At 33.1% G+C, this 23,003-nt stretch overlaps 1 protein-coding gene across 1 annotated transcript in view; it reads left to right on the forward strand.

Moving 5' to 3' along the window:
- The window catches only part of Stim (stromal interaction molecule), a 103,870-nt gene that overhangs the window by 20,456 nt on the left and 60,411 nt on the right, over nucleotides 1–23,003 (forward strand). Inside the window, exons 3-4 of the mRNA XM_088272280.1 lie at nucleotides 2,099–2,218; nucleotides 19,679–19,791. Coding sequence (XP_088128406.1) covers nucleotides 2,099–2,218; nucleotides 19,679–19,791 — 233 coding nt within the window. The remainder of the gene's footprint in view (nucleotides 1–2,098; nucleotides 2,219–19,678; nucleotides 19,792–23,003) is intronic.

The following is a 23,003-nucleotide window of genomic DNA, read 5'->3' on the forward strand; positions in this document are numbered from 1 at the left end:
GCTCATTATTAGAAATGGGTATCAAGTTGTGGTAGAGTGGATTCGAACCGAGAAACTCTGACATAAGAGTCTGCGACACTAACCACGGGACCACAACCTGATACTTTACGATTCTTACATGATTCTCCCTAATTAAAAACAAATAAATTGTAAATCCGTCATAAATTTGACAAATGTCCCGTAATCTAGGGTTAAATGGTGCGACGGGTATGCTTGCAGTGTATCTCTTTACGTTAGATTTATTCAATTATCGCAGATTTAAAATCCATACATTTAACAGCAAGAAAAAAGAAAACAAAAAACTGAAAACTGTATTGTCATTCTTACAATATCATGAAATTAATGTTTGAGGAAAACACATTTCAATATTGAAGTATGTTTATATTAAAATTTGTGTAAATGGAAACATTTTATCGAAGGTATTATTAAAAAAAAAAATATATATATATATATATATATATATATATATATATATATATATATATATATATATATATATATATATATATATATTATGGGTGTCTAATTGAGGTGAATGTTTTGTCCGCCTCCGTAGTGTAATGGTCAGCACGCTCGGCTACCGTTCTGGAGGTCCTGAGTTTGATTCCTGGGGGGGTCAAATAAATTTAATTGATTTTTTCACTCTAATATTTATTAAAATTACCCTGGACTGGTGTCTGAAGCGGAGGGCTGATCACCTTTCCTCATGTGTTTACGATCAAGATAACACTGCGTTTATATGATGCAGTGCCCTATGCACCATTGGGGTGCGGATAAGGGTTTGAATGAATGAATGAAATTGAAGTGAAGCGTGTATTGTTTTTTATACAAAGGAAGATGGTAGTCTGACCATTTAAGGACTTATGCCTAGCTTGAGTGATCACTTTATACACTTGAGTGATGTTCACCATTTTGTGCATTAGGACATCCATATTGCATTAATTTTTGGAACTTGTATATATGACACGGAAAAACTCAGCAAGGGCTCATTATTGTAATTTGTAATTATTGTGTATGATGAAAAATATAAATAAAAAATTATAGATAAATAAATCAAAAGCTTTCCCCAATTAAACATAGGTTTTTTAATGATTAAAGAAAACACTTGTTTTATACCACTTGAGTTTTATTAAAGACTACATGTTTCAGAAGTTAAACTTCCATCATTCAGGTCTGTATAATAACTAAAATATAAAATTGTTCTATAAATAAGGAGATGGGAAAGTTAGGGGGAGGGGGTTAGTCAATTAGTGTTTTCTTTAATCATTGTAACATGTCTTACCACAAAGTTAATGCCGAAACAATAAATAAAATAGGTTTTTTAACATTGAAAATTAGTTGACATGCATTTTTTAAACGTTAAACGACTGCTGAGAAGCAATATATTGACTCTTGTATATCTTGAAAAACATTGATATACCTACGTTTTTCGACGTCCAAATACCGACAAAAATTTAAATGCATTTAATTTTTTTGTAAAAACCTTTTTTTTATCCCCCTTCAATCAATCCACTTAATTTGAAATGAACCAGTATTGCAAACAAGTTTAACAATTTTAGGATACTTTAAAGAAAATTTCAGCAGTGAAACGGTAAGAGAAAAGAGAGCCTTATATGCTTTTATTTCGGCCAACTGATGGCAGCACTTTTCTTTCCATGTTCGCTCCCTAGGTGGAGCATATGGCCAACACGAGACGTCTCCAAGTCACTCTGTCACGCGCCATCTCCTTGGCTTGCCCCAGGTCAGTCCGGCGTCTCGAAGTTCCGCTGAGTATAGTCGGTGAATGGTCGTCAGCGGCCTTCCGGGGCGCCGGAATTCTCGGGGTTGGAAGAAGAGACACGAAGGGTTGATGCTCTCAGGTGGCATTCTAAGGACATGTCCCAACCACCTTCATGTCCACCTTCTCCTCTTCAGAACTGATCTGGCAGCACAGTCAGCCGAAATTTTATGACATACGCCACCACCGTTAGGTGTTAAATAATATCCGTAGCTTACAATGTAATATTCGTAATATATTTTCTGATTGAAGTTATACCCAATACGTTAAAAATATCTATAGCTTACGATGTGATATTCATAATATATTTTATGATCACAGTTTCTTCGGGAGGAACTGCAGTACGACTCCGGGTATGAAAGGAGACAGCAGGCCTTCCACCACAACGATGACAAACACATCTCCGCCAGAGAGCTGTGGGAGGCTTGGCTTCGATCAGAGGTGAGTGATAAATCTCTTCTTCTTCGTCGTTAGCCTTCTGTCCTCCACTGCTGGATATGGACCTCTTCTATATCCTTCCATTTTATTTGGTCTGTTGCTGCTTGCAGCCAGTTTTTAACCACTATGTGGCCATGCTGTCGGACCATCTTTTTTGAGGTCTTCCGGCGCCTCTGTTATTCTCCCGAGGATTATTGTTATTCTACCTTAAAATTTTAGGGGGTTCATTCTTGTTATTACTTAATTGTATATAAATGATTCTGGTTTAATTCTATTACAAAGTAAAAAAAAAAGCAGTATATTAACCTCTTAACCGGGCGGTCCGCTGTCCAATTACGCAACTTGTAACGGGTGCGAATACTGATTTGCTCCGTGTCTTAAATTCATGTCGAGACATGTATGGATGACTAATACCTTTGTTGTTCGAAAAATATACATCCATATATATAATATAATAAACATATATTTCAAGGACGTATTCATATGTCCTACCCGTACCCGATATTGTTTACGTTTGACGTATTTACGCGTCCCGCCCGGTTAACAGGTTAACATATTTTGGAAAGGTATTTTTTACTTCTTCGGACCGCTGGCCACGGGATTTGATAGTTATGGATGTATAGTTAAGACCTTAACAAAGAGATTGGTATATAATATTCATTTTAAAACGTTAGATAATTCCTTCTTTTCTGCCTTTGAAATGGGGCCGGCGCAGAAGGTAAAAATACCCTTCCCATCGTTAAGCATCAATTGACCGAACGGGTAGAAATACCTTTCCGGTCCCAAGTGTGTTAAAAATATTAAATATTGGGAAATCGTTTTCTTGGCGCCATAGCGGCGGCACTCTTGTAGTATGGCAAACTATGCATGCCGCCTCTATGACGACACTGGTGCTAAATGTTAAGATTTCATTTGTCTTCTTCTTCTCCATCTTATTCATCATTACTGAGGGTTGTGATCCTTGTGGAAGCAATGACCATTCTCCGGTTACTTAACTTGATGGTCCATCGTGTGTGGATCTTCCTCTCCCTCTCTTTCCCTCCAGGCTACCGATCATAACCAGTAGTTCCAAGCTATCGTCATAGCCACGCGCAACATGTCAAAAGAACTGGAGAATCCGTTGTGTACAGACATTGGCCAGAGTCAAGTAATCCAAGTGTAGTTTGTGGCAAATGGACTCGTTGGTGGGTCTAGCTGTCCATGGAATTTGTAGTATGCACCTCCAACACCACACTTCGAAAGCGTCAATTTTTCTCCTTTTTGCTGCTTTTATGGTCCATGGTTCAACAGCATGGAGAAAAATGGAGTTGACCAAGCTCCTGACAAGATTTATCTTGGTGTTGTTACTCACACCCCGGTCTTTCCAGATTTTGTCTAGCTTAGACATATCATTTGTACAGGTGTAAAAATTTGCGTGTATTAGAATTCAACTTTGTCGCTAAATTTCACAGTAATCGGTGAGTATCTTGAGAAGATAATATTCATGCTTGTTTTTAATTCCTTTGGAAATGTGTAATTCTGAAGTTGTTTAATTTCCCTGTGATCCGGGAATTACATGACAGTATGTCTAGTCTAAGTTCAGTGGAATGGGGAAATTACGTAACCACAAAGTGATTTTATCCTTCACACCTTTTTAAATAAACATTATCAAAAATCTGTTGGCTTTTGTTGTATTCATCAATATTTGATCACATTGTTGACTTTGTGAAGGTTAATACAATTAACAATATTATCGTAAATATGACTTTGTTAATTATGAGTGAAATAATCGCTAAATTCAAGGTTATCGGTTGGCATTTCAATGTTAGTTCATTTTGCAAATTTTCTTTGTACTTTAGTAGTATATCTTTATACTTGATCATTTAAAAAAAAACTAAGTTTAACAAGGAAAAACTTTCTTAAAATAAAATAAAAACATTTTGACATCTCAACATAGATGAAGAAGAATATGGATGTCTGGGTACTTACAGGGCTTATGTTCTGTCATAGGCTGGTTAAGTGATTACTTTATACACGTGTAAGATTCACCATCCTACCCATGACTAACAACCACACTAATCTTGATAACTCAAATTTCTGAAACTTGTACATATATCGTATCTCATGTTGGTCTCCGCTAAATAAAATAATTTTGAAATGAACCATAGATACTACCGCAAACTCACACATGAAGGGACGTGAGATTTATATGATATACAGAAGAACCCATCATTTGTTTAAAAACATTTTTTTTTAAAAACACGCAAAGACTGAAGAACACATTAGTTACTACATAAAATTATTATATCGCTCACTCCTTTCAACAATGTCATATATCAAAAATCGTCAATTTTCAGTTGTGCATGTTTTCGGAATGCCTATAAAATGTACTATATCCCAGCAAAAGCGGCATATTTTTAACATCATATTTTTGTTTTTGCATTTTGAAGAAAAGGTATTTTTCAATTATTTTTTTTAAATATATTAAATATTTTTCAAATGGAGAAAAAACATTCAGGTTTTACCTAAAAAGATCTGTTGCTCAGTTAAAAGTTTAATAAGTGACTTGATATTCATTTTAAATATATTTTACTAATTTTTTTAACTTTAAAAATGATCTGAAAAATCAAGTTTTTTGATTTATGACATTAAAAAGAGTGAGCGATATGTATTTAACCCAATTTTGTTTTGAAAGTATTGAAAAGTTAATAAAGTGTATAGTACTGTGATAGTATTGCTACTCAAGCACTGTAATAATTACAATTATTCAGCAAATCTGAACTTTTCCCAATCCGAACAGGCCACAGCCCGAGTACGAGTTCCAAAAATTTGTCAATACATTTTATAATTAACCCGAGAGTCAAGTCGTGTCTCAGTTGACATTGTTGCATCACAGTGCCCCTGACTTGTCAACTGTATTCCTATTTTTATAAAAAAAAAGAAACAATAGCCGAGTATTGTATGAAAATGCCACAAAAATATGATTATCATGAGAATGCGAATATTTTAATTGAAAATACTCTCGGCGTTTGTAAAATTCCGGCAGATGACAAAACAACTACCGGCATTTTGTTTGCATAACGTTTTCCCATGCGTACAGAAGCTGAAAACAAGTGCTCTTTTGTTGCCTACTCTTCAAAGTCGTTAGGCTGAGTACAGGACGCTATAAAAAAAAACTTTTGTTTGTTAAAGTTTAATTTTATATGTTTCTAGACTTGTTATGATGGTGACATGTGTTTTTTTTAAAGCTAAATGAATCATTATGTGTTTTCATTAAGTCAGATGAATCATTTCGCATGTGACGCTAATTTTTCAATGAAATCCTTGCCTTGAACGAGTTTAGTTTTCATCCGCAAACGGGTTTCATCTGCCTACAACCATGTAAATGAAAATTTAAACATTTTTAGTATTTATTTTGTTTTATTGCCCGTAGAAAATAAAACTAACTAACCACCATGCCACTGCGTAGAGAGAATAGAACGCCATACCTATCTGTTTTTACAAACAATCTTTGCCTCTTCCACATCCACGCATCTCCTCATGCATCTTGTTCTTCTTCATCTATTTATTTATTTATTTATTGAACGGCTAAAGCCTTTTACATAATACATGTCGCTCACTCCTTTCAAGAACATCATAAATCAAAAATCGACAATTTTCAGTTGTGCATGTTTTCGGAATGCCCAGAAAATCTACTATATTCCAGCAAAAGAAGCATATTTTTAACTTAATATTTACCTGCTACAGGACAGAAAGTGTTTTTGCATTTTTAAGAAAATGTATTGTTAAGTTATTTTTTTAAATATACTAAATATTTTTTAAATGGAGAAAAAACCTTTAGGTTTTACCTTAAAAGATCTGTTGCACAGTTAAAAGTTCAATAAGTGGCATGATATTTATTTTTAATAAATTGTATAATATTTTTAAACTTTAAAAACGTTCTCCTGAAAAATCACGTTTTTTGATTTATGACGTTCTTGAAAGGAGTGAGCGATGTATATAGTATTTAATATAAAAATACACTAATGAATACACTAATAGAGAAACAAAAAGTCTTATAACATGAAATACTAATAAAATAACAAATAGTAAGCACTGGTAAATACACGTCTCCTTCACACACTATCAGCAAACAGCAAGAGAGAGTGAAACACAATGCTTAAATTTATCCATTATAACATGGAGAAAAAATGCTGAGAAAGTACAGAATTCAAGGTGGATAACAATGTATTAAATATATCTATACTTTCAAAAGCATTGGCTAACACGTGAAGCCGCGGAATGGGAGAGAACATGGCATAGTTTGCATTATGCACAAATACTGCGAACACAGATTTTTGCCTAGTACCTCTTCGACGCACGCTAAGCTTTATTTCATGTTGATATCCATGTTGAGATGTCAAAAGTAATTTAAGAAATGCATACATCACGACACTGAGACTAGTTGAAATAAAGTTTATTTTTCCTCGACAGCGAGTTGATTTCATGTTACATTATTCTAAAATACACTGGTGTTTTGTGCGCTTTGCTGGAAGGTGCTTTCTTGTGTTATTAATGGCTGCTGTATTGCCCTTCATAAGAAAAATCAAAAGCGACTCTACATTTCCCCGTTGCCGACACTATGCATGAGAGCGTTACAATCTTAGCTTAAAATTTGTCATGTATAAGTTAGTACATATATCGCTCACTCCTTTCAAGAACGTCATAAATCAAAATTTGTCAATTTTGAGTTGTGCATGTTTTCGGAATGTCCAGAAAATGTACTATATCACAGCAAAAGCGGCATATTTTAATCTTAATATTTACCCGCTACAGGGCAGAAAGCGTTGTTTTTGCATTTTGAAGAAAACGTATTGTTTAATTATTTTTTGAAATATACTAATTATTATTGGAATGGAGAAAAAACATTCACGTTTTACCTAAAAAGATCTGTTGCACAGTAAAAAGTTCAAGAAGTGACTTGATATTTATTTTTAATACATTGTGTTATATTTTTAAACTTTAAAAACGTTCTCCTGAAAAATCAAGTTTTTTGATTTATGACGTTCTTGAAAGGAGTGAGCGATATTACACACGATAAATTGCAACCTTGCACATGAAACTATGTTTAAATGTTTGAAGTATGTACTTAAGTGTTTTATTTTTTAATTGTTACCTTTAACAATGCCGTACGAGCTGATAACAATATCCAGAATGCATACTTTGAAAGGAACATACCATTTACTAAGCGTAGAAGGTTCGGCAATGTTTTCAATATACCTCCTTTTACAAGGTTTTTGTACACCTCGTAGTAACATGATCCTTTGTTTGTGGTCTTTAAAATGGCATTTTATGCATAAGACTTACGAACAACTGTTAAGAGCTATTATATATATATATATATATATATATATATATATTTTTTTTTACTTCTAGAGTGAGAATTTATTTAAATTATTTATACATTTAAGAAAAAGAGGACATTTTTAGATACAAGGTACAAAATATTTGAAAAGATTCAATTCCAGTTATGAAAATGTTTATTTTGAATTTTTTTTTGGATTAGTATGCAGATTTTTAAAATTTTTATAATATCACTCATAAGTATAAACAATAAGTAATGAGTGTAAGTCCCTCTCCAAGCAAAAGAACTTAGTCTCTTTATTGGAGAGAGCAAATATATGCATTAGAGTTAGAGATACATAAAAAAATATATATATAAATATATATATATATATATATATATATATATATATATATATATATATATATATATATATATATATATATATATATATATATATATATATATATATATATATATATATATACACACATATATATATATATATATATATATATATATATATATATATATATATATATATATATACATATATGTATCTCTAACTTTAATTGGCATCGAATGGTGTAAAGAGCATTGCGTACCATCTACATTACTACATCGCAGAGGCAGACAGAGTGGATAGAACCCCGCACCACTCTATCTTTGCAAATATTCTTTGGCTAGAGTATATACATAAATAGCTATTCCCTTCTGACCGAAGGTGATAATTATTTAGAATTTATTTTTACCATTAATGAAATGATGTTCAGAACGGAGCAAGCTAAATAAATACTTAACAAATTTCTCAACTGGTGACGCCACAATCAGCCGTAGGTAATCGAGACCGTTGCATATATACAGGTTTCAAAAATTGATGCAATATGGATGTTCAATAATGGGCAGAATGGTGAACATTACACAACTGTATAAAGTGATCACTCGAGCCAGCAAAATACCTGGTCGTATGTCATGGGATGCTCAGACTTCCATCTTCTTTTGTATAAAAAGAACAATAGATGTTTCATATCAAGTTGATACACCTATAATATATTTTTTTAAATTTATGAAATAAATGTTTTTTTTTCTTTATAAAATTGTTTTAGTATATTTTTGAATTGCGCTCAGGAGATTAGACTTGAATTAATTAGATATCCTATTTATAAATTTCTTTAAGCATTAATTTCAGTGCGCCTGAGATGAGAACAGCTCACCGCCATTCATTGTTTTAGTGGCCAATTTCTCTGCGGGAAAATAACGTCTTTCGGTCGGAATCGTGCGCTATTTTTATTTCGCACATGTAATTTGTTTTTATGGATTGTAAACATTTCTATTTGACCCATTCAAATTCTATAACAGACAGACGCCACCTGGTTCTGCTGTTAACCTGGAATTGGAAATAACCTTCAAATACCGGTAATGCTCAATTTGCAAGCAAGAATATCTATTAACCCTTCCTTTCTGGTGATGTGTAACTAGTACACATTGCTTCTAATAACTTTAACTCTTACCACTCTGTAGGCCAGACGTTCTGGCCCGTAGGATCCTAGTAGGCAGCTCTGTGGGCCACAATGTCTGGCCCGGCGTAGATATAACTTTAATCACTGATTTCTCTATCACCCAAGTACATTCTACCAAAAAATATTTCAGATAAATACAGTTAATCTTAATTAACATGGTCATACAAATCGCCAGACAGAGTGTCTCAAAATAAGGGAACCAAAATATTTATTTTAATGGTAGAAAAAAGTCGCATTTTTTTCATCAGAGTAGCTGATCAGTTATGAGAAAAAATGGTCAGAGTGGAAAGGGTTAATATCTCTATAAATGTTATAAATAATTACATTTTAGGTATTCCTCTAAAATACGTTTACGCGTTGAACGAAAAAAATATTGTAACAATTACCGCTTATCTTTATAATGTGTGCCCATTATAAAGATATTTGGTGAGAATTCAGAAATTTTTTTACAAAACGATCAAAGATGAAAAAACCGCCATGTGACGCTATTCACATCTCACTTTTACTTTACTTGGTTATATCGAAATGCGAGACATGCCATCTCAGTTCTCAGTTGTGTTTCTAGTAATGAACCGAGTCAGCAGTAGCTTTCGGGCAGCCGACCGAGGTGGTAATTTTTTCATGTTTTTGGCAGATACTTTGGCATATTTTATAAAGTTTATAAAATTAAACCACTTTTTATTGGTACTTTTTTCCAACCGGTACGTATTTAACCCTTATGATGACAAGGTTCTTGTTTAAAAACAAAGTAATTTTATTTTACCAAGCTATGGGCTTTTGGAATTTTGCACTGTATGACACTAAACTGATCATAGTAGATCCAGGCAGTATTTTTTTTAAATTATTTTTCATATATGCTTTTAAAAAAATGCACTTTACCTGGTTTTGAAATTGAACATTCTGCGGACTGTCTTCCCCTTTAATTCCACATTACAAACATCCTAGTACACTCGGATACTTGACTGAAGCACGGTGTGCTTCGATCATATGATTGCCATTTTTTCATTTCACTGCCAGATACTCTTGGCAGCCTCCCAGATCTCGGAGACATTAACGCGGACATTGTTTGATTCCATTATTAAAATGCTTGATTTTGTCTAGCGGTAAAGTGTCCACTGGTCCAGATGATCTAGGGTCCTCATCCATTTTATGTTTATGTATGTAACGGTTAATATTTCTCTAAATATATATGTATATATATATATATATTTGTGACTTGATAGAACTGGCTGTAACTGGTTGTGTCAACCTAACGCTGACAGGTTTTCTTGTTTCAACATTAACATGGAAATTATTTACAACATTTTGAGTATGTCCAAATACTTGTACACAAATCTGGATTATTTCGAATTAGGAGTTATTTTTTGCATTATTTTTTTGACATCTCATAAAAATGGAAAGGATATTTTCTATCGTTTCTCGAGTATGTGAATTTAATCTAGGATTTGGAGCTCACATACAAATGAAAGAGTTTCTGCTTAATAAAAAGCTTCTCTCATACCACCATAGATGTCTCTAGTGAAATTCTAGTGAATTCCAACACAGTGTTTCGAGTTTGATCAATATATGTATATCTAGAAGTTTCAAGAATTTGAGTAGTGTGGGGTTGTCAATCGTGGGTGGAATTGGTTATAGTTTGTAAGGCCAGACAATTTTTTTTCTTAGTTTATAAAATCGAACTAACCTTTAAAAACTAACTAACTAACTAATTAACCATCACGCCGCTTCCCTGCAGGGGTAGGCAGAGAGAATAGAGCGCCACACCACTCTGTCCTTGCAAACATTCTTCGCCTCTTCATGCATCTCCTCATACATACCCGCCGATTGTTACGACTCCTAACCTGACCACTTTCAAGTATTTGGCATACCTGATCGTGTTATGTTTTTCTCGGTCTTCCTCTGCTTCTTTTCCCACTAACATTCGCCTCATGAAAAAAAAATAATAATAAAAACTAACCTTTAAAATCCCTGAAAATCGTCATCTGAACTTTGCATAGGTTGCGACATTGAATATATGAACCTTTTATATGAATAACGACCTTTTATATTAATTTTGAGTATAAGACACCTCGGTGTCCTCATTTCTGAAGTTCTTGGAAGAGATTTGGTTCTCGCTGTGTCTGCTCTGGTCTCTAACCCATGTGTGGCAATCGGTCTTACACATTTTTTGTATATTCTTACTTTGCTCTCAATATTCATCACTCACTCCTTTCAAGAACGTCATAAATCAAAAATCGACAATTTTCAGTTGTGCATGTTTTCGGAATGCCCAGAAAATGTACTATATCCCAGCAAAAGCGGCATTTTTTCAACTTAATATTTACCTGCTACAGGGCAGAAAGTTTTGTTTTTACATTTTGAAGAAAAGGTATTGTTTAATTATTTTTTTAAATAAACTTAATATTTTTCAAATGGAGAAAAAACATTCGGTTTTACCTAAAAAGATCTGTTGCACAGTAAAAAGTTCAATAAGTGTCTTGATATTTATTTTTAATACATTGTATTATATTAATAAACATTAAAAACGCTCTCCTGAAAAATCAAGTTTTTTGATTTATGACGTTGTTGAAAGGAGTGAGCGCAATCGGTTTTACACATTTCTTGTATATTCTTACTTTGCTCTCGAAATTCATGTGCGCTTCTAGATTTTTAAATTTAAAAAAAAATATATAATTGCATCTAATTAAAATGGCATACTTATTTACACATTCAGAATCTGGTCACGCTAAAAATTTGTCCTCAATTGTGTATGTTAATTTAGTGTACGGTTAAAATCTTTACATGAGTGATTCGTACCGTAAACAGCGACGCCAAATGATCAGTAGCGACGTTTAAGTGAGGCATATTTACATGCCAACCGTCTCGTCTGTAAGTAGTAGTTGCCGACAAATCAATTGAGGGAATGATCTGTACCAATTGAGGCAGTTGACCATTGGACTCTTAAATTTTAAGCTGTGCTTAAGAATTTCAAATTAATATACACATTTTATTAAGCAATTAATGTCAAGCTTTTAATTGCATTTTACGATTGTAATATTCTCTTCCGTGGTTGGCTCGTTTGCCCACCGTGCCGGGGATCACGGGTTCAATTCTCAAGGATTCCAGTTTAATATATACTAGCTTATATAGGGTTCATTCTGGTTAAATTCTGGGAAAAGAAAGAATATTATAGGTGTCTCTACTTGAGATGAACGATATATGATCGTTTTTATATGAAAGAAGATGGAAGTCTGAGCATCCCAGGGCTTGCGACCTGGCATTCAGCTGGCTTAATTGATCATTTTATGCACTTGTGTAATGTTCACCATTTTATTAATAAGCATCCACATTGCATTAATTTTTGGAGTTTGTATGTATGCATTGATTATATATATATCTTGATTTTTATAATAATATGGTTAGAAATAAGCATATTTTATATGTTTGAATGGAAATCTTTAGAACACTCAGAACACAATGGTTCTTCGTTACATTGTTTGCAAACCTAACGAGTTTTCCTCCAGTGACTGTTTTATTTGTAGAACTAATTTGAGTGATGTTTGAAAATGGTAAAAAATCTACAATATTTCATTATAATTTTTTTTTAATTTACCCAGACACGTAAACAATCAAAGGGATAAACCAAGTTTGATATATGAACATATAAAGTTACTTCCGGTACGTGGAATATTGTGGATGAGTCTCATCGTTGAACAACAAACCAGAAAAAACCATAAAAAATCTTCTAGTACACAACCATGATACACAATTTACTCACAACAAAGGGTTGATGGTCCCAAGAATTAATAATAAATATGGGAATAGAACACTTCAATATATAGTTCCAAACATTTTTAATTTGTCGCCGACGGATGTTAGAGGTCAAAATAAAATATGGAACAAAGGCAAAATAAAGAAATGGGTAAAAGATCAGGAATGGATAATTTTCTATGAAAATTGTAAAAAAGTTATTATTTTATTTCATTTATTTTTTTTGTGCTTATTTTAGGTTAAAATAGATAAAAACAATAATTTTTTTATGCAAATAGAACTCCACTGACAAGACACACACAAGGTGGCTCATTGGGCCTCTGCAAAAAAAAGTTAATTATGTTAATGAATTTTTTTAATGAACCTATATATAGTTAACAAATAAATGTTTAATTAAAAAAAAAAGTCTTAAAGCAATTACAAATTTATAAGAGAAGTCCGTTTTTAACAATTTGGCGGCACTTTTAATATACCTATTTTTATGACCTCATGTGAGGATTTAATATAGCAGAGGGTTAATATCTATCAAGTATAAATGAACGGCTGAGACATTATCAATATTACATGCATTATTGTGAGTCACTAGGTCTGCTCAGGCATGATAGTGATTAATTATATGCACGTAAGTTAATTAATCTTCATACTTGGACATGGCTCTAGTGAGCAGATATGTATCAGGTGTGTGTATGTAGCAGAACATGTGACTTGAATGTTGGCGAATCGAGATATTAGCCAAATAAAGTCAACTCTGAGAGCAAGAAATTTTAATAAGGTTAACTGCTGTTCATCTTCTTCTTCTTTGTGTGCCTTGTTAGGTCCCCCTGTAGTTGGAGATCACTATGGCAAAGGTTTCGCGATCCTGCGCCGTCCGGAACAACTCACAATTTTTTATATATTTTTTATTTATTCCATTAGACCAAGGGTGGCGAACTTGCGGCCCGCGAGCCACATGCAGCCCGCCGGGTGTCTACTTGCGGCCCGCAGAGCAAATCACATTTTTTTCCCTTTAGTGTACACAAAACCACCATAAGAATATTTCATCATGTGTAGTTCGTATAATATCCCATACATGGGAGTATTTCACTATCCTGGCAATTTCAAGACCCATAATGGCGTCAAGTAGTAAAGACGTTGGACTAAAGAAGAGAATAGTAACAGAAGAACTGAGAAGTTTTAAAAACAGATGGACTATAAGCTATTTTTTTGTGGAATTTAAAAACCAACATGCCTGATATGCAATGATTCTATTTCTATCTTGGAAAAGTATCTTGTTTGCTTTGAATAATTAAATAAATTTTGTTTTACGGCCTGGTAGGAGATTTCATTTCTAAAATCTGGCCCGGCTACTGAAAATGTTGGCCACCCATGCATTAGACACTGGATTATTAACCCTATGAATGATATATCAACATATATCATAGATAATAATAAATATTCTGCCGAAAGTGACTGCTGAATCAATTTATAAAAGATTTGATCAATTTATACACTTGTAAAACCTTCACCATTCTGTCCATTATTTATTTATTTATTTATTCCATAGATACATACATTTTTTTTATTAAGTGTATTATGGCTCTTTAGGCATGGCCTGTGTTGAGACGAAATACTTACATGTTAATACAATTTTTTTAATTTATTATTATTATTACGTGATTTTTAATCCATTTTGATATTTTTTTATTCGTGTGTAGCTCGTTTAGCTACCGTACTGGAGGCCCTGGGTTCAAATCCTAGGAAGGGGTCAAAATTGTAATTTTTAAATTTAAAATGAAAAACACTTTTATGACGACTAGTTTCGGAAGCTATGCTTCCATCTTCAGCTCTAAATATTAACTAAAACATAATAAATAATTATCTGTTTTATAAATAAGGAGATGGGTAAGTTAGGGGTAGGGGGGTAATTCAACGGGTGGAGTTTGAAAATAAAGGAAAAATGGAAAGCAAAGGTGAAGAGTTTTGAAACAATATATTATTTACTAAATTATTTTTAATTAATGTTTTACTTAGTTAATACCACTATTTACTAAGTAAAACATTAAATAAAAATGGATAGATTTTACCACAAAGTGACTGCCGAATCAATTAATGAAATTATTAAATTATTATTACAATTTAAGTTTTTTTATTTCTTTATATTGTAAATAATTCTCAATTTGGCCTTTGTGTGGTACTAGGTGTAGTAATTTTAGTTTATGAGAGTGGAATTAGTGATTTGTATCTATTATGTGATTTGCAAATTCCGAAAAATAATTACTCACAAGACCGCTACTATGTTTTTTTACTCTAATCTTTAAATTTCTCGCGGTTTGACCTATATATTTTCTATCGCAATCTCCACACGAAATTGCATAAATACCACTTTTTTGTAATATATCTGTTTTTGATTTTGGGTTATTAATTGTAATATAATATAATATTTATTCAATATTATCCTGGATAAGTACCTGAGGTGCAGGATTGATCAAGTAACCTTCAATCAAGACATGTCGATACAATGTAACATTTTGTAAAAATGACTGACCACAAAGTAATGATAGAAATATGAATAATGTTTATTTAATATATTTATTCTTCCCGCTTAAGATGATCAAAATGGACAGTTAACTCTACGGTGATTATAACTAATTGTCATAGCGTTGTCATTGTGTTCCCAAATCCTCCTCTGAGATCCTCCATTACATTTTTCCTTCTATAGCGTAAGAGGCCATCAAATTTTTAAAGAATGGATTGAATGGCTCTAATGATTCCTGTCATAAAAATTATGTCCGTAGTGTTATTGTCTCTGCAATGAATCCTATACGTATACAAAATTATTAGTCCAGGCTAATATTAACCTCTCCGAGAGTATGGCCGTACATCTACGGCCGATACAAAACATGATTTATGACATGATTTTTATTGAAACATGTTTAAAGCACGATTTATGTAAAAATTACCGTATGTATACCGGTGTAAATATTTTTTTTATTCAAGAAAATATGTTGCTTATAGCATCGACTATATATAAAATTATGAAACGTAAAAAAATTGCAAAAAAACTCTCTCCCCAGATGCAGTTTTGTCCGCAGAAACTCACTCCCGGACATGTTAAATAAATAGAGTGAAAAAATCACTTGTATTTATTAGACCTCCCCCCCCCCGGGAATCGAATTCGAGACCTCCAGTACAGTAGCTAAGTGTGCTGACCATTACACTACGGAGGCGGACAAATCGGTTACAGATAATCGTAATCACAAATATGAATGTCACCAAATGAAACATTTTCCGGTGATGTATTGTGAATGTTCATATATAAAACTCAACCAGTCAATAGGAAATAGTAATCGCAATATGAATTTCACTAAATGTAACATTTTCCGGTGATGTATTGGGAATATTCATGTATAAAACTCATTCAGTCACAGATAATCGTAATCACAAATATGAATTTCAATAAATCAAACATTTTCCGGTAATGTATTGTGAATCTTCGTACATAAAACTCAATCAGTCACAAATAATCGTAATCACAAATATAAATTTTAGTAATTATAACATTTTCCAGTGATGTATGGCGAATGTTCGTATATAAAACTCAATCAATCACAGATAATCGTAATCACAAATATAAATTTTAGTAATTATAACATTTTCCAGTGATGTATCATGAATGTTCGTATATAAAACTCTAATCAGTCACAGATAATCGTAATCACAAATATGAATTTCACCAAATGAAACATTTTCCAGTGATTTATTGTAAATGTTCATATACAAAACTCAATCAGTCACAGATAATCGTATTCACAAATATGAATTTCACCAAAACAAACATTTTCCGGTGATGTATTGTGAATCTTCCTACATACACTCAATCAGTCACAGATAATCATAATCACAAATATAAATTTTATTCAATAAAACATTTTCGTGATGTATTGTAAATGTTCGTAAATAAAACTCAATCAGTCACAGATAATCGTAATCACAAATATGAATTTGACTAAATTAAACGTTTTCCGGTGATGTATTGTGAATGCTCGTATATAAAACTCTTGGCCAAAGATCAATTGATATGTTAGCAGTCTATTAGAGTGATTGTAATTGAGCGTTATGAATTCCTACCGACTCGATACTGTATTGATAGACACAGTCTAAATAAACACTCTCCGATGGTCTTTGATGTCGATTTGACTTGATGCTGTGCAGACGATTTTAGAGAAAATTACTGGAATGTGAAAATTTTCGACATTTATTTAGAAATTTAGATATTTTCCACATTTTTGTATTTATTTATTACTATTACTGTCTTAACAAGGATGAAAGTAGACTGAATGCAGTTGTGATGTATTCTCCTAACACATTGTAGTCGGGCGCTTTGAACAATAGACTCTAGCCTATAGCGGACGTTTTTCGCGATTAGCGCAAAAATATATCGCTTTATTCAAATTGACACAATTTCTAAACCAAATAATATTTTGGATTGAAATTTTCAAAGAAATCATGTATGACATTTGATCATCAAAAATAAATTATAATCAAAAATTTTAATAAAGTATTCTATATTTCACAATGTTAGAAGCGTTGTAAACTCTAAAAAATAGTCTTCCCCTTCGAGGTTTCATTCCCTATTCAATGCTAATATATTCAAATAATAAAATACCAAACAGTAATCAAAACAGTGCGAGCGTTATGAAAAATAGTCCAATACGTGAAATGACTCAAACTAAACTGGAGATTGAGATCGCATAAAAACTCTAGATTTCTGGCGATGCCTTTACAAGCGACACACTAGCCAATCCGGACAAGGCATCTCAAATAACGTCAACAGACTGTCGCCTATCACCCAGGTAGCAGATTACCCTTTAATGCATTTTATTTCACGCTGATAACAAACCCGTATATTGCCGTTTCCTGCCGATAACTAACAGTCGACAAAAACGGCATTTGCCGTGTCCCGCAGTTGACCGACAGTCAACGGCAAATGCCGTCTCCTGCCGACAACGTGTTAATAGTGTATAAGGAATGAGATAAGTGTTATTGATAAATTATATTCATTTATTAACAACATTTTGAGTGTGTCCAAATACTTGTTCACAAAATCTGGATTATCTCCAATTACAGGAGTTATTTTAATATTATTATTATTATTATTATTTTTTTTTTTTTTAAATGCCCAGACTTCCATATTCTTCTTCATTTTGATGAGATGTCAAAAAATAATATGAAAATAACTCCTGTAATTGGAGATAATCCAGATTTTGTGAACAAGTATTTGGACACACTCAAAATGTTGTAAATAAATTATCTGGTCAAATTATAAGCTTAATAATAAAAATGAAAATGGTATTTTCTGGCGTTTCTCATGTGTGTGAATATAATCCAGGATTCGGATCTCACATACTAATATAAGAGTTTCTGCTTGATAAAAAAGCTTCTTTACATCTCACCAATAGATGTCTCTAGTGAAGTTCTAGTGATTCAAGAACAAGGTTTCTAAACTAATTCATATATATAGAACTTCCAAGAATTTGAGTAGTGTGGTTGTCAATAATGGGTAGAATTGGTGAATGTTATACGTGTGTAAAGTGATCACTTAAACCAGCCTATGACGGTCGTCAGCCCCGTAAATGCCCAGACTTCCATATTCTTCTTCATCTTCGATGAGATGTCAAAAAATAATATTCATTTATTAATATTTGTTTATTTTTAATGTGTTTTTAATAATAAAATACAATTTTGTAAGCTCTTAAATCAGTGTTTGATTTTAATATTAAATATATAAATTAAAATGGAGTTCTACACACTAAACGCCAAATCTATAAATTATCTATTAAGTCAAGTAACAACTCTAATATTTATTGAATATTACCCTGGATTGGTACCCGAAGCGGAAGGCTGATCACCTTTCCTTCATGTGTTAACGACCAAGATAACACTGTGTTTATATGATGCAGTGCCCTATGCACCATTGGGGTGCTGATAAGGGTTTGAAAAAAAAAGTGTGTTCTGATGGTTTGGCCATGTGAATCGATTGAGTGAAGAAAGAATAGTAAAACAAATTTATGAGGGTAATAGTAAAACAAATTTATGAATTCATTTACGGGGCTGACGACCGTCATCGGCTGGTTTAAGTGATCACTTTACACACGTGTAACATTCACCAATTCTACCCATTATTGACAAACACACTACTCAAATTCTTGGAAGTTCTTTATATATGAACCAAATTAGAAACCTTGTTCTTGAATCGCTAGAACTTCACTAGAGACATCTATTGGTGAGATGTAAAGAAGCTTTTTACTAAGCAGAAACTCTTATATTAGTATGTGAGGTCCAAATCCTGGATTATAATCACACACATGAGAAACGCCAGAAAATACCATTTTCATTTTTATTATTTAAGCTTATAATTTGACCAGATAATTTATTTACAACATTTTGAGTGTGTCCAAATACTTGTTCACAAAATCTGGATTATCTCCAATTACAGGAGTTATTTTCATATTATTTTTTGACATCTCATCAAAGATGAAGAAGAATATGGAAGTCTGGGCATTTACGGGGCTGACGACCGTCATCGGCTGGTTTAAGTGATCACTTTACACACGTGTAACATTCACTAAACCAGCCGATAAAGTGATCACTTAAACCAGCCGATGACGGTCGTCAGCCCCGTAAATGCCCAGACTTCCATAATCTTCTTCATCTTTGATGAGATGTCAAAAAATAATTAATTATTCATTTCACAAAACAATGAAAATGTTAAAAAATCTACTAAAAAAAAATGTTATTTGACCAGTTATTTTGCTTTTAATTTCACCAATTGTGATAAGATGTCAATATAAATAAATGAATAATTGTGCGTACTTTTAGCGAAGCAATTATTTATATTGTAATTGTTTCCAGGTCCACAATTGGACCGTGGAGCAGACCACGGAATGGCTGGAGAAGAGTGTGGAACTTCCACAATACACCAAGACCTTCATAGATCACCGGGTCACAGGAGCCACACTTCCAAGGTAAATGATTCCTACTATCTACCAGCGTGGAATCCAACTCGGTACCTCCAGCACGGCTGCCAAACACTGTAACCATTACACTAAATAATAAATAAATATAATATCAATCAAATATTTTTATTTATTTAAACTTCATGTACAGAGAAGAAACAAGTATATTGGCGGGCTTATTACTAAAAAGCAATATCTTCCAACCAATCAAAAACAGACTAGTGATATCGGTCAAAACGTTTGATACCATATACAGTGGGTGGCCAAATTATTAGGGACACTTCGAATTTCCTGTAATTTTCATGTTCAAATGAATTTAATGAGCAAACAATTAGGTTTTACAATTATTTTTTTATTGATTGGGGTGCTTTATTTAGAATTTAGAAACAATGTTATCAAACATTTAATAAAAGTAATTAATTTTTATCATAAAAAGCGATTATTCAAAAATTTCAGAAAAAACCGTAATATTTAGTAATAACACCCTTTGCTGCGATTACAACTTCCAAACGTCGGGGCATGCTTTCTATGCAGATTTTTATATTGTGCCGAAGATTAGGGTTACCATGCCATACTCTGATAAGAGTTTCTATCAGTAACCGCTTGGTGGTGATGACTTTTTTAGCAATTTCCCGTTTCGTTAGTCTTCAAATGTTTTCAATGGGGTTCATATCCAGCAAATTGCCCGGGCAAGGCAAAACACATACTTAACAGACGTTTTTTTCAGCCAGAAATGCGGTAACACTCCTGGATTTTGATACGGTACCAATTCATGCATAAACACATACTCTTCATCACCAGGGAACCATTCCTTAGCCTCGGCTGGAGCCGACTTTTCAGTACTCGCTGGTACTGGTCTTGCCTCATGGTCCCTTCCATGATATGGAGGCGTCCCATACCCTAAAATGAGATCATGGACCACAACATTATGCTAACAGGGTGTTTTTAGCCCTCTTTACCAGGCAGTCCGGGTGGAATTTTTCTCCTGGGCCCCGTCGGACGAATTAAGTTTTTCCCACCAAAATTTTAAATGTTGACTCTTCTTAGAAGCAGACCTATAAAGTATTACCATGATTGCAAAAATGTGTATTTTTTATTATCTTCTTATTTCATTATACAAATGTAAGTCATAAATACTCGATTCCAATCCGAAACAGTCATATTCCGGAGTGCTCTGGCCCATAAGATTCGTTTTTTCTTCATGGCCTCAGTCAGGCGTAGTTTTTTGGTTAGACGTCGACCAATTAGATTTACTTCGACTAACCGTCTCCAAACTGTCATTTTGGAGGCGTTGATTCCTACATCGCTTATCAACGTAGTGGACAATCAACACACGTTTTACGATTTTGGAAATAGATGTCCCTGATTTTACGGTGACCACGCGGAGTGGTGATCGTTTTTCTGCCACTTTTTCAGACGCGGGCTGCTTCTAGAGGTTGGCTTTTATGAATTTTTCTTTTTATCCGGTTGACTCCTGACTTCGAAATACCTGTGAGTGCTGCTATCTCTCTTTAGAAATATGTGGAATGAAGTAGTTAGGTTGGTACTTCCCTACATTTTCTTGGAGATATGTCTAAAGACTTGCCCATACTTAAATTTAGAATATTAAGGTTCAATTCAAACTAAATTGAATTTTAATTAAAAATTAATTGAAATTAACTTATTAAATTAGCAAAACTAATAAATCATTAAATAATACTTAATTTTTTATAGTCTTGGACTCAAAAAACATATAGGAAAATGGTTTAAAAAAATAATAACTGAGCTCACACCAACACCATTTTTCACTAATTAACACTAAAATGAGAAAAAAATTTACTTCTTTGATATTTTGCAGCATTGCTACGTCTTAAAAACAATAATTATGATACCAGCAACAAAAATAAATAATATTTTTTAATTAGAACACATTTATTTGATCATAAAATTAATTTAAACTTGAAAATTACAAAAAAGGACAAGTGTCCCTAATAATTTGGCCACCCACTGTATATAGCTGTTTACTATCAGAGGGTAGATAGTACTTGAACTTAAAAAAAATATAAATTACAAATTGATGATAGTAAGGAAGGCAAAGGAAAAAGGGAAATATTAATAATTATCAATAATTAAACACTAGTATTAGACCACTACTTGAGTTTTATTTCATTTCACGATTACAATCTAATACGATTGTTTAATTTTTAAAATCAACATGTTATTCCATAAAATTCAACCCAAATAATATCAATTTTAATAAATGCGGAAATACATAATTCTTATTTTTCGTAACTTTTATTTTTGGTTTGTAAATAATATATACAGTGATGCCTCGCATAACAAACACCTCACAAAACGAATGCTACGCACAAATAATTTTCTCTTTGTCCATTACACGATTCACACAACGAACCTCGCTTCGCACAATGGACTATATCGTATTTCATCTTACCACTCTAATGCTCCAAGGTCGCACGAAGCCAATGCACTTGTACGAACATACATCAACGCACGGCAGTCGGCAACTGAAGATCTTTAAGCGCTTCTAGTCCAGCAACATGATGAAGCTCAAAGGAAAGCTTCATCTGACAATGAGGAGAAGCGATCAAATCAACCAATCTCATTTGCTGTCATGAAGGACATCCTGGTCAAATGGAGACAGGTTCAGGATTTTACCAACACTCACTTGTGGTGCCTCATCCGGCCCCGACCACCATAGGCGAACCATTGATGACAAACCATAGATTCACCGCGAATGAATGACAGCGTGACGTCACCACGCCTTTAAAAGTACTGACAAGGTACATTCTCTCTCGTCATCTTGCCATCAGTATGAGTTGCCGCTACATTCTACATTAGTGCATAGTCGTTATAAAATCTGTAACCTTAAATATTTTTTGTGAATATAAAAACCCAGTACTAAAATTTGTAACCTTAATTATTTGTCAGAAAGATAATTAATTCGAAGGCATGACCTAGGTGATGTTGTATATGATAGAAGGACGTACAACCTGAGAACAAGGAGAGCTGACCCCAACAGTCTACAAAGACGATAAGTTGAGATGAAGCAAATATAGAACAAATATAAAAAAAACATATATTGTTATAGGAAATTGCATTTCACATAAGGAATTCGCTCCTGGAACAAATTAAGTATGTTATAGGCATCACTGTCCATTCATATTTTCAAAATATCACATCTAAGCACTGCACGCTTCAAACAATTTAACGTGATGTGATCA

Source organism: Brachycentrus maculatus, unplaced genomic scaffold, assembly GCF_059751285.1.
Source record: "Brachycentrus maculatus isolate JH-2025_06_01 unplaced genomic scaffold, ASM5975128v1 h1tg000491l, whole genome shotgun sequence".
NCBI classification, from domain to species: domain Eukaryota; kingdom Metazoa; phylum Arthropoda; class Insecta; order Trichoptera; family Brachycentridae; genus Brachycentrus; species Brachycentrus maculatus.